The 12,019-nt window shown below is 41.8% G+C and overlaps 1 protein-coding gene across 1 annotated transcript; it reads right to left on the reverse strand.

Moving 5' to 3' along the window:
• Positions 1–572: 572 nt before the first annotated feature.
• HMGN3 (high mobility group nucleosomal binding domain 3) lies at positions 573–11,731 on the reverse strand (the record flags this gene model as incomplete). The annotated part of the gene is made up of 5 exons (XM_010184347.1): positions 573–1,462; positions 1,580–1,693; positions 3,502–3,549; positions 4,153–4,182; positions 11,681–11,731. Coding segments are annotated over 5 exons (387 nt in total), but the record flags the coding sequence as incomplete, so codon positions are not given.
• Positions 11,732–12,019: the final 288 nt, after the last annotated feature.

Genomic DNA, 12,019 nt, shown 5'->3' on the forward strand with positions numbered 1-12,019 from the left:
AACCTTTGTGGTTCCATTTCTACCAGGTACCAAATACACAGTGCTGTTTAACAGCCATTTCAATGTATTAACAACTCTCCTCAGCTGAAGCAGAACAGCAGTTACTATTTATACTAAATTAGAGGCTGCAGACAGAAAGGTTTCCACAGAGTACGACACAAGTCTGCTCTAGTCGATGAAAAGGGAGTGGGGGTGAAACGACATTACTTTTAACAGTTACTGTGTGTCTCTATCAAAGAGGCAATTCATTCTGTACTGATTATAGACACGTTATAGACATTATAATGTCTATGTATTATAATGTCTCATTATAGACACAAGATCCTGATGGAGCACGGCAACTCTACTCGCCCTGTGACAATGTATCTGAATAGCTGGAAAATGTATCTGCACGTCCCTTCAGTTGGGGGCCACTGAAAATCCCAGCCTGCTACTCCCGTGTGGGTATTTTTTCATCAGACATCAGCAAAAAAGCCAACAGACTGCATGCAAATCACTCAGTCTTCCTTGTAACAGTTGAAAATACGAGTAAGGCATTCCTCAGATGGAGACAAAACATCAGGAGGCTGTAGTTTTGCAGGCAAGGAGACCTTTTATTTTAATCCATTAAAAGAACCCAAAATAGTCAGCAGGTGGCCACATCTATCCATGTTTCATTAAAATCACATAAACTCTAAGTACAAAAGCACCACTGATTATTGCTCTAGAAAAACTGCATGAAAAATTCAAATACGCACAGTAAAAACATCACCATATGCACAAGACTTAAATTCCTTAAAGCAAGTGTATGGAATGCTGATCCGATTTTACACATACCTTGCAATATTAAGTTGATATTTATATTACTTGGCAACAATGGGAATTTCTAAAAGCACTGTTATGAGAAGGGAAATGTTCATATACAGTTTAATATGTCAACTATCATAGTCCTAAAAAAATTAGCATTTACAAAATACTTGATAAAAATATCTTTTAAAAGTTGTCCAAGAGGTACATAAAATCAACCCAAAATTTTCATGATATTTCATTCATTCTTGTCACCTACAGATTCAGTTTTCTGAGCCTGTGGAGAAGAAAGAAAGAGAGAAATTACTATAGTAAATGGCCATTCCAATACCTAAAGACCCAAACTACCCCTTAACTCCTTCTACTCCTTATTTGCAACAGCTCGGTTTCAAACCTGTGTCCACACGACACTGACACAGAACAGAACAGGTACATTCACACACTTGGCTGAAATGACAGGTCCCAGCTTTTCAAAAGCAATACGAGCCTTACCTGGCAGCTTCCACAGCTCGCACTGAAAAGCACCACACTACTACCTGCTCCTATTCACTGCGCACATGCTGAATGAGTGCGCTACCGTACCCTTAACTCTTTCAATCTGCCCTTTTACTGACAGTGTGCTGGCTGGGGCACCTCTGGATGTTGCAACACTAACAGTTGGGCGAGAGATGCGAATCTGCAATAACATCATGGGCAATAAAAAGAAACATTATGAACATGCTATCAATGTCTGAAAGGCTGAATAATTAAAAAAACACTGGTTCAATCAGCAGGAGGTATGTGTGGGAAGTACCTCTTCAGCTTTATTTTCACCATTTTCAGATGGTGTAGTACCTTCCTTTGCAGCTTCTTGCTTTTCATCCTTCTTCCCTTTAGCACCTTTGTTGGCCTTTGTTCCAGGCTCCTTCTGACGGGAGATTAAAAACACGGCTGTTTACTCACACAATGTCTATGCCCAGCACCCTACACCTTTATCCAAAAACCTTTGTATGAACTAATAAGCAAGTCTTGGCAAGCCGCATGTGCTGGACCGAAACAGAAAACCAGCTCAAGCCTATCTGGAAAACATGGAATATCCACAAAAGTTACATCAGGACCTCTCAAAATTCCTAGAAAATGCTGATGTCTCCTTCTTTATTGTTTCTGCTCATTTGCAGGGATACAGAACCTCCTCAAACTATTTTGGTAGAGGTGAGCTGTATATATGGAGGTACACACAAGATATCCCTAAGAACAAATCCAATTACAGTACATTGAAGGCTTATTCAGCCAAGCACAAACAACTCGCTGTGTAACAGCACTATAGTTCCGATTAACATGAAATATTAAATTAGATTTTAAAAATTAAGCATTTTTGTTGGGTGTCCTTTTGTTATTTGATAACGTTTGTGAAGTTCACTCCATGTCAATGAAAGAACCAACCACCGCACCAGGGAGGCAACCACTGATAAAATCCATCTGGAGCAACACAAAGCAGAGAATTTACCAAAAGGACCCACTCTAACAGCTACACTTGCATTTGGAGGTTTGTTTTTAAACAAACAATTCATGTGTTGAAGTCTACCTTTGGTTTTTTTTTTTGTAATCCTTGCTCTATGTACCTATTTCTATTTGTGATCTAAGGCTAGCAGAGACATAGGTTAAGGATATTAAGTACAATGGGCTAACAAATTAAACAGTATTTAATTTGGTATTTTACATCAGTATTTAAAGTAGTTCTGACAAACACCGTGGAGATCTTCCACAGGACAATTTGCTCCAAATTCCACGTAAAATGGCAAGAGCAGCTGTGAGCAGGGATGTTGAGGTCATGAACCACCTCTCCCAGTGGTCCCCATTCAGCAGCATCCTTACTCTTTCAGAGGGGACCAGGATGGACTCAGCGAGACTTTACTGGTAATTTCATTTGATAAATCATAGTGTTCAAAGTCACAGTTTTACTTTCACATATGGACGTCGTATCCTGATACTTGCCCAACGGAGATACCAGTAAAAGGACTTGAAAAATGTAAGTGTGAGGAGTGTTAGACTCAGTTTCCAGCATGCTTTTTTTTCTGATAAAGCAATTGCCTTTATTTAACATTCCCCTTGGGCACAAATAAATCTACAGTTTCTGAAGTACATGATTTATATGCAAAAATCCTGAAAAGGTATTTCAGACACTAATAAGATTTTAATTTGACTGTAACTGGCCTAGAAAACCCAAACCATTCAAATTAAATATGTTTAATTTCACCTTTAATTATAATTGTGCATTCTCAGCAACAGCCAGGCTTCAAGAACAGATAAGAGCTTCTCGCTGTGGAATGAAGCACTGCCCCTCCAGCCAAGGACGCCGGATGGCACAGAGTGATCTCAAATCCTGTGGCAGCACTTGCTTGGTCTCAGGTGGAGCTCACCCAACCAAACCCGTACGTTTCAGGAAAGGTGTAGGAAAGGTAAAGACTCTTCTTAAACCAGGAATTCACTATAAACTAACACGGTCTGCATATCAAACAGGCGAGACATTTTGTTTGGGCCAGTAATGAGGCCAGGAAGGGGTGGAACTGAAAGAAAAGAATGATCTCATTCGGGTTTTTTCTGGGTAGGGGGGGCGGGCAGGGGCGCCGATGCCTCACAAAACCACTGTGAACCGAAGTGTTTGCAATGCAAAGAAGGAGTATACTTGCTTCCTACTGGCTACGATGATGGCAACTACAAATAAAGAGTATTTACCTTCGTGGTTTTCCTTGGTTTAGGTTCAGGTTTTGGTGGAGCAGGTTTCTATAAAACATATTTAAGTGGCACGATGCGTTAAGACATCCCCAGCAGCCAGCAGCCACCTCCACACCCCAGCTCCCCCCAGCCCACACCTTCCCCTGCTTCCTGCTCACGAGTATGCACCTAGAAAATGACTGAAAAATCCTAATGCACAAATGCACCTCATCGCTGTACACACCCATTTTCATCAGCTCACTCATTGAAGAGTCAAAGCATTGTGGGGGTTCATTCTAAGAGTAAAATGTGGAGATTAGTAGTGACTATTAACAACTCAGAGATGTTCTAACAGAGAAGAGGAACTAAACCCAAATACTGGTGGTGGCACCAACTGAAGCCCCTGAAGGACAGCTCTTTCTCTTCCATTTCCACAACCAACACCAGCCTGCAAAAGGGTACAAAGTCAATACTGCAGAGAACAGAGAGCAGTGCACTGAGGCAGGGAAAATACAGCTTTTATCAGAACAGCCTGAAACCAAGAAAACACAGAGGACTTCAGCTCTAGAGTCCTTAAATACCTCTCAGCAAGAGTAAAAACTGAATCAAGCGAAATATAACAAGCCTGTTTGGTCTGAGAAACCGTATATATCTAGAAAAGTGTATACTCACAGCTGACAATCTTGCTGATCGTCTTGTGGGCTATGGAAAAAGACAAAAAGGAGAAGACATTTTTATAGGCTTACTCAAACAGTATCCAAAGCAACATAATACCAGTCGCTACATGGTGACAGCGTAAAATATGCCCTTACCTAAATATGTCTCTATTGCCAAAGGCAATTCACGTCCTCCTCACTTTGGAGGATCAAACTTTTAAAGGGACAAAGTGATGTGAAAACTGGTAATAAAAACTCTTCAGGAATTATAATGTCTAAATCTCCACATTGTTAAATGCTTCTCCCCTGCCTCCTATTTTACAAGTACTCCTGAGTCTCTCGCTGCTTCAGTAAAGGCTCACAAACACAGCAAACTTCATTACCTGTGCACAGGACACGGCACCATTCTCATCAATACTTAAAATGATGTTTCTATAACCTAGGAGACAGCGCTTGTAATAGAGGGTAAAAATACCATCTGATTAACAGCAGAGTAAAGGTAGCATCCTTCCTTAGAGAATATCAGAGTGCTACCATTTCAAAACGTGAAACACTAAATCCTCCCACCTCCTCAGTTCCCCAGACACTCAGTGCTGGAGTCCAGGTGCACAGAGACAGCTGCAGGATGAGAGGGAGACATTATTTCCTCTATTTAAACACAAGTCCCAGAAGGAAAGAAGGAAGTCAACTATTCCACCACCTTTCTTTATTCAACACACCTTCCTTATTAGAGTTTATTTCACTCTATTCTTTGCTACAAATTTATTACTGAAGATGAGTGAAGTCTTAGAAATAGCTGTAAGCTCATTAGTTTGTTCATAATATTTTTGTATTCATTGGAACAGATGAACCCATGATCCAGTTACACAGCATGGTTATCAAACAGTTGAAGTCTGGTTTATGTCAGAAAACTGGAATCACACCATAGCCAAAATAAAGGGGCAACCCAAGTGCAACAAATACCCAATGTAACACAGCCTTAAAAGTGAATAAAAAATTCTTAATTACATATTAAGCATTTGAATTGAGCTGAAAAAAGCATGGCTCCACACATCTTGCAAAATGAAAAGCTGTTGTTAGTATCTGAAGAATGCAGTAATTTGTATTCATTGGAGCCATTTAAGCATTCTCAGTGGAAAGCAGTAGTGAATGGTTCAGAGCTGCATCCAGCAAAATAGAAGCCTCGTCAAGAAACACCTGAAGATATTTCCAGCTATCAAATATTTATGCTTCATTAACAAAAAAAGACAAAGTGAACCTCTCTTTTCTTGGCCATGTCGGATATCAGCTGCTTGTTAAGCAGCCTAGCGCTATTTTACAGCAGGTTAAATACAGCATTTCACTTGCGGAGGTAACCAAAGGAGTCCTGGCTCAAGGCACCTTCTTGTATAAATCTGTTCTCTTAACTGATGATTTCTATCTCTCAGCATTCAGGCACTGCAGTGTTTTGTTAGCATCCACTTTTTCAAGGCTAACATGTCAGTTTAGTTAAATTAGAATTATTCCCCAACTGTTCCTGTTCCATGACTGCTTTCACAGAAGGCTTGTATTGCCGTGAGAAAGTCACTATAAACCCTCAGTTCCTTAAAAATGCCTGACAAGTAAGTAATTTTAATTTTCAGTCAGAGTTTGTATGTCTTTTATGTTATCTGATTATAAGGAGGGAACTGCAGTCAGGTCAGCAAAGGTCACATTTTAACGTGCTTTTGGAACCCTTTTCCCCCTCCAAACAGCTGTACCAGGGCAGGAATAGCCCAAGAGTCCACTGGGCACTGCCCACAGCAAACACCCACAGAAAGAGGCTGTGAAACGCAGCAGACTCAGAACAACGCTTTGCACTTTCAGCTCCTACAGCTGTGAACTTTCCAACCTGGATATTACATCCACATCATGTGTTTAATAGTCCCTGAGGGTCATTTTCTCCATAAATTTGTCTAATAACCTAGTGAACCCGTTTACACTTTCAGTTTCCATAACATCCTGTGGCAATAAGTTCCCTAACAGGATTATGCACCCTGTGGGAAAGAAAACGCAAAACCTTCCCCCTCTGCTGCGTTTCCTTTAAACTTCTTGCCTTTTGCTTTCACGAGATTCCTCTTGGGTTTGGGTTACATGAGTAATAACTCCCTTACTGCCTTTCTCTGTGTTACGGGGGATTTTATCACACCTGTTAAACCCAGTGTTTTTTACTGTATGTTTAGAAGAACTGACATTTTCTAGTAAGGATACACTGTGGTTTCACAATCTCTCCCCATTAACAGCCGATTTGGTGACCACCATCTTCCCCTCCCCCCTGTGCATTAATGTGCATTTCTCCATATTGAATTTCTATTGATATTTTATCACCTAGTTACCAGAGACATAACAGCCTTCTCAGTCTCTCTCACTTAGGACTACCTTGGTATTTTTTTGTAAACTTCAGCAAACTTTGTCATTTCCCCAACTCTTCTCCTCCCAGCTCATTAAAGAGCATATTCAGCAGCACAAACCCAAACCCAAATCCTCACAATACTCCACTGATATTTGACCTCCATTATGAAAATTAACTACTTCTTCCCTGCTCTCTTCTCCTATCTTTATCTGTTACCAATTCTTAGGAAGATCAGCCCCTGGATTAAAATGCTAGCTTAGCTTCACAAGTGAACTATATTACTTGGCAAGCTATGGTTGTTGTATCTGTTGACTTCCACAAACAACTCAACTGCCTGAAGTACGACTTCTCTCTGCAAAATCTGTGCTGACTGTCCCATTATAGATTTGTCCACATATACTTTGGTTTGGTTGGGGTTTTTTTTATATATTTTTGCAAGTTAGACTCACAGGGTTTATTTTCCAAAATCTCTTATCTATTTTCCAGAGAATCTCTTATCTAAAGTCCTGGGAGCATTTCATCACCTTCAGTTACTCTGGCACTGAGGCCAATGCAAGCAGTAAATTACATACTGCATTTAATAGTTCGGCAATTGCTGGTCAATACTGCCTAGTTCTTGCTCACACTTAATTAAAGAGTGTCCTCCAGACTCGACACCCATGAGAAAAGACTCCACTGCAAGAACCTCCCCAAGACTTCTCCATAGCAGGAGTTTCATTACCGTTTCTCAGCTTTGTGTTTGCCATACTGGAGGGTTTGCTCCTTTCCTTATTGTTTTCCATCAATACAAAAAACACCTATCAAAAATAATAAATTTTCCTTATTTTGCTATTAAGCCATTCTGGGTTTTGTTTGGTTGATCGGTTGTTTTGTGTTTTGTTCGGTTGATTGGTTGGGGTTTTTTTTGGGGGGTGCCTTTTGAAAAATAAGTTGCATTTCTGCAAGCCTTTAGCATGGTGTACCACAGAGCCTCTCTGCCACCTGAAATCATCAAACGTTTTAGCTCCTCCTTTTCAAAGAATGATGGAATGGTTTTGGTTGGAAAAGACCTTTAAGATCATCGAGTCCAACCATCAATCCAGCCCTACTAAGTTCATCACTAGCCCACGTTCCTAAGCACGACATCTACTTGTACACCACCTCCCTGGGCAGCCTGTTCCAGTGCTGGACAACCCTCTCAGTAAAGAAATTCCTCCTAATATCCAACCAAAACCTCTCCAGGCGCAACTTGAGGCCATTTCCCCTTGTCCTATCACCAGCTACCAGAGAGAAGAGACCAGCCCTTACCTGGCTACAACCTCCTTTCAGGTAGTTGTAGAAGGTGATAAGGTCTCCCCTCAGACTCCTTTTCTCCAGATTAACAACCCCAGCTCCCTCATCTGTTCATCATTTTTGTGCTTTAAACCCCTCACCAGCTCTGTTGCGCTTCTCTCGACACGCTCCAGTGCCTCAATGTCCTTCTTGGAGTGATGTGCCCAAAACTGAACACAGTATCTGAGAGGCGGCCTCACCAGTGCCGAGCACAGGGGCACAATCCCTGCCCTGCCCCTGCTGGCCACACTATTCCTGATGCAGGCCAGGACGCCTTCTTGGCTCATGTTCAGTCACTGTCAGTCAACACCCCCAGGTCCTTTTCTGCCTGGCCCCTCCAGCCACTTGTCCCCAAGCCTGTAGCGCTGCATGAGGTTGTTGTGACCCCAGCGCAGGACCTGGCACTTGGCCTTGTTAAACCTCATATAGTTGGCCTCAGCCATCGATCCAGCCCATCCAGATCCCTCTGCAGAGTCTGTCCACCCTCAGGCAGATCGACACTCATGCCCAACTTGATGTCATCTGCAAACTTACTGAAGGAGCATTCAATTCCCTTGTCCATGTCACCGATAAAGATATTAAACAGAAGTGACCCCAGTGCCGAGCCCAGAGGAACACCACTTGTGACTGATCATCAACTGGATTTAACTCCATTCACCACAACTCTCTGTGTTCGGCCATCCAGGCAGTTTTTAACCCAGTAAAGTGTATGCCCATCCAAGCCATGCCCAGCCAGCTTCTCCAGGAGGATTCTGTGGGAGACGGTGTCAAGACAACCTCCACAGCCTTTCCCTCATCCACCAAGCAGGTCATCTCATCATAAAAGGAGATGAGATTGGTCAAGCAGGACCTGCCCTTCCTGAACCCATGCTGACTGGGCCTGATCGCTTGGTTGTCCTGCATGTGTCGTGTGATGGCACTCAGGATTATTTGCTCCATCACCTTCCCTGGCACCGAGGTCAGACTGACAGGTCTGTAGTTCCCTGGGTCCTCCTTCCGGCCCTTCCTGAAGCTCTTGTGCCTTTAAGAGATCGTTCTTCAAGAGTGTCCAGCCTTCCTGGACTCCTTTGCCTTTCAGAACTGCCTCCCAAGGAACTCTGCTAACCAAGTCCCTAAACAGGCTGAAGTCTGCCTGCCAGAAGTCCAAAGTGGCAGTTCTGCTAGCCCCCCTCCTTGCTTCTCCAAGGACAGAAAACTCTATCATTTCATGATCACTATGCCCAAGACAGCCTCCAACCATCACATCCCCCACAAGACCTTCTCTGTTTGCAAACACCAGGTCCAGCAGGGCACCTTCCCTTGTCGGTTCCTTCACCAGCTGTGTCAGGAAGTGATCTTCTACACACTCCAGGAACCTCCAGGACTGTTCCCTCTCTGCTGTGTTATATTTCCAACAGACATCCGGGAAGTTGAAGTCTCTCACAAGTACAAGGGGAAGTGAATGTGAGACTTCCCAGCTGTCTATGGAATATATATCTATCTCTTCATCCTGGTTGGGTGGCCTATAACAAACTCCCACCATAGTATCTGACTCAACTGCTTTCCCTTTGATTCTCATCCATAAACACTTGACTCTACTGCCACTATTGTTAGGCTCTAGACAGTCAAAGCATTCCCTAACATTTTAATAGGCTTTCATTTTTAATAAGATTCCCTTTCTTGATATCAAATCTTACCATACCATAGCCATGTTTATTTGCACTTACATTCCTGCAAGGATGAGAAACCCAAATATATTATGGTCATAACTACAGAACAGTTCTCTTACAACCGCCCTTTTAAGTAGCTCCTACATACTACTGAGGACCAAATAAAGAGCCCATCATCCTTTTATAGGTCCTTTGATTTGTTCGCCCAGAAAGCAAGCATTCAGTTTTAACTTTTTTGGTTTTGTAATGCAAGCACATGCCTTTTACCCAATCTCTGAAAGGTAACTGAAATCTTCACTAACACTATTTCTGCCCTCAACATCCCATTGCCACTTTTATTATTGTGGTCAGGTGCTCCCTGGCACAGTTTCTACACTATATACTTCCCATTTACACATGGCTTGGCGATCCCTAAAGGACTCTCCTATACTTATTGATACAATTAAGGTAGAGAAATATTAAAGACTTGTAACAGAAAGCCCTTCTACCACTAATGCAATTTAGCTCTCAACCCTGTGTAATTTGTGCCTTGGTGTCAGAGTGTCCCGACAAGTTTCTGAGTTGCCCATTACATCAGTGCCTTCATTTAGAGTCAGATAGTCCAAAGTTGCTCAGATTTAGATTTGCAGCTTCTGTATTTCGGTTTGACTGCCTGTTTTCACAGGCATGGATTAAACAGGGCTTTATTTCTCAAGACCGTTCTTTACCTTTTCAGATACAAACTTTTACAGCTTGTGTGTTATCTCCCTGATAGGGAGCTCTGACTGCACCCTATGCGCTCTCAAGAAATTCCCATTCTTTTCAGATGTTTAGTTCAAAATAATTCAGATCTCCTCAGTACCATCCACATGAGTCAATTTGGGTTCAGACTAAAGCCACCCTTCCTACATAAGTTCTCCCTATTCCAACAGCTTTCACAGTTTCTCATCTAGTCCTACAGGTATCTTCCTCATCCACACACCGAGAGCTACAGGTGTACCTACTGAGTGTTTTCTTTCCTGTAGCATCAACAGCCGCTGTTATCTCACCTTGACCGAGGACTGCTCTAAGAGCTCTCATATTTCAGAGTCAGCTCTACCCAGAGAGCTTTCTGTAAGCTTTTCAGTCTTTCTTCTTTATACCAGCAATCAGGTCTCAAATTTTTAGAGGAAGGAACCTTCACTTTTCTGGTTCGCGATGAAATAATACTTAAACTTGGACAGAGAAGAACAGTCATTCAGAGCAAAGGAGATCATATTTTTATGATGATTTAGTCAGCCTTTTCATACCTTATGAAAAAGAAACTAATTTGCTTTCTAGGAAATTCCATAGGAAGATACTGAGGTAACAAAATCCATCCTGCTCAGACCTCCTTTTTACTCTATTTCTTTCAGGAGCTTATTGTAAACATTACGATTGTTTGAAATATTTTGACATTTCCATTGCACCCTCTTTTTCTGCCAGACTAAGCAACAACCAACTTCTCAATTCAGAAAGACAACATTAAACTATTTTTCCTGTTCAAATATGCTAAAAGATTTACAAGAGCAATTAACTGTTAATTGAATATTCACCTATTCAAGGTCCTGGTTTAACTTTGTCTGCCACAGAAGATGACAACCTCATAAAATTAATCCTTATCATTCTTTACCTCTGTTTTAAATTCACATAAAGGGCTGCGACAACCAAACCAACAAACTTTACTGCAGAGATCAAGGTACCACCAGCTGTCTCCTTGCTTCTCTGACAGAAGTTACTGTGCCCTTAAAACAAATTCAGACAAAGAAAACACACGAATGTGTCAGCTGCTCTAGTTTAGAGCCTGGTATCTTAATTCAAGACACCCTTCCATCAGTCAGTCAAGCTAAGAATAGTTCTAAAGTAGAGTGGCTGAGGTCTGTGCATTAACCCTCTTCTGCCAACCCGCTAGTGACGGAGCAACAGCTCCAGGCTGCAGCATCTTACATGGCTGCCACAAGATCCACCAGAGCTTGTCTATCAAAGCCCTAAGTGTTCCTGAAATTTATTTTTATACTAATATGTTGTATGAATCCTCAGTACACAAAAAAATTGATGCCAGACAAGCTACAAATGTGGTTTACTGTCATTATTCCCACTGAAAATACTGCACTAGAAGTGACAGAGCAATGCACAGCTTTCCGATATGCAAGACTGCAGATCTCTAGTTAAATAATTGCATGCCAAAATAATAATAAAAATATATATATACTTGCCTCTTGTTTAGTTACTTTTGCTGCATCCTTGCCTTCAGCACCCTCTGGAGACTGAAAGAAAATATTAAGTCAGTGTTTTTATTACAGGCTTAAATGCATCCAAGCAACAGCAAAACAAAGATTACGGTGAAGATTCTTCTTTCTATATATTGCAGCAACCTAAAGAAGCCTGGCAAATTTACATTAGTATTTACAAGCAGCATTGTACCAAAGCCATCCCACATTTTCCAAGCAAGGACTGATCATCACCAGGTACACAGATATCACAACACAGCATCTCTCAGTGGTCCCTCTCGCCAATTACCTACACCATGCACAGGCTCCAGCAGGAGCTCCATC

The sequence above is a fragment of the Mesitornis unicolor genome, unplaced genomic scaffold (genome assembly GCF_000695765.1).
Source record: "Mesitornis unicolor isolate BGI_N332 unplaced genomic scaffold, ASM69576v1 scaffold29955, whole genome shotgun sequence".
Lineage (NCBI taxonomy): Eukaryota > Metazoa > Chordata > Aves > Mesitornithiformes > Mesitornithidae > Mesitornis > Mesitornis unicolor.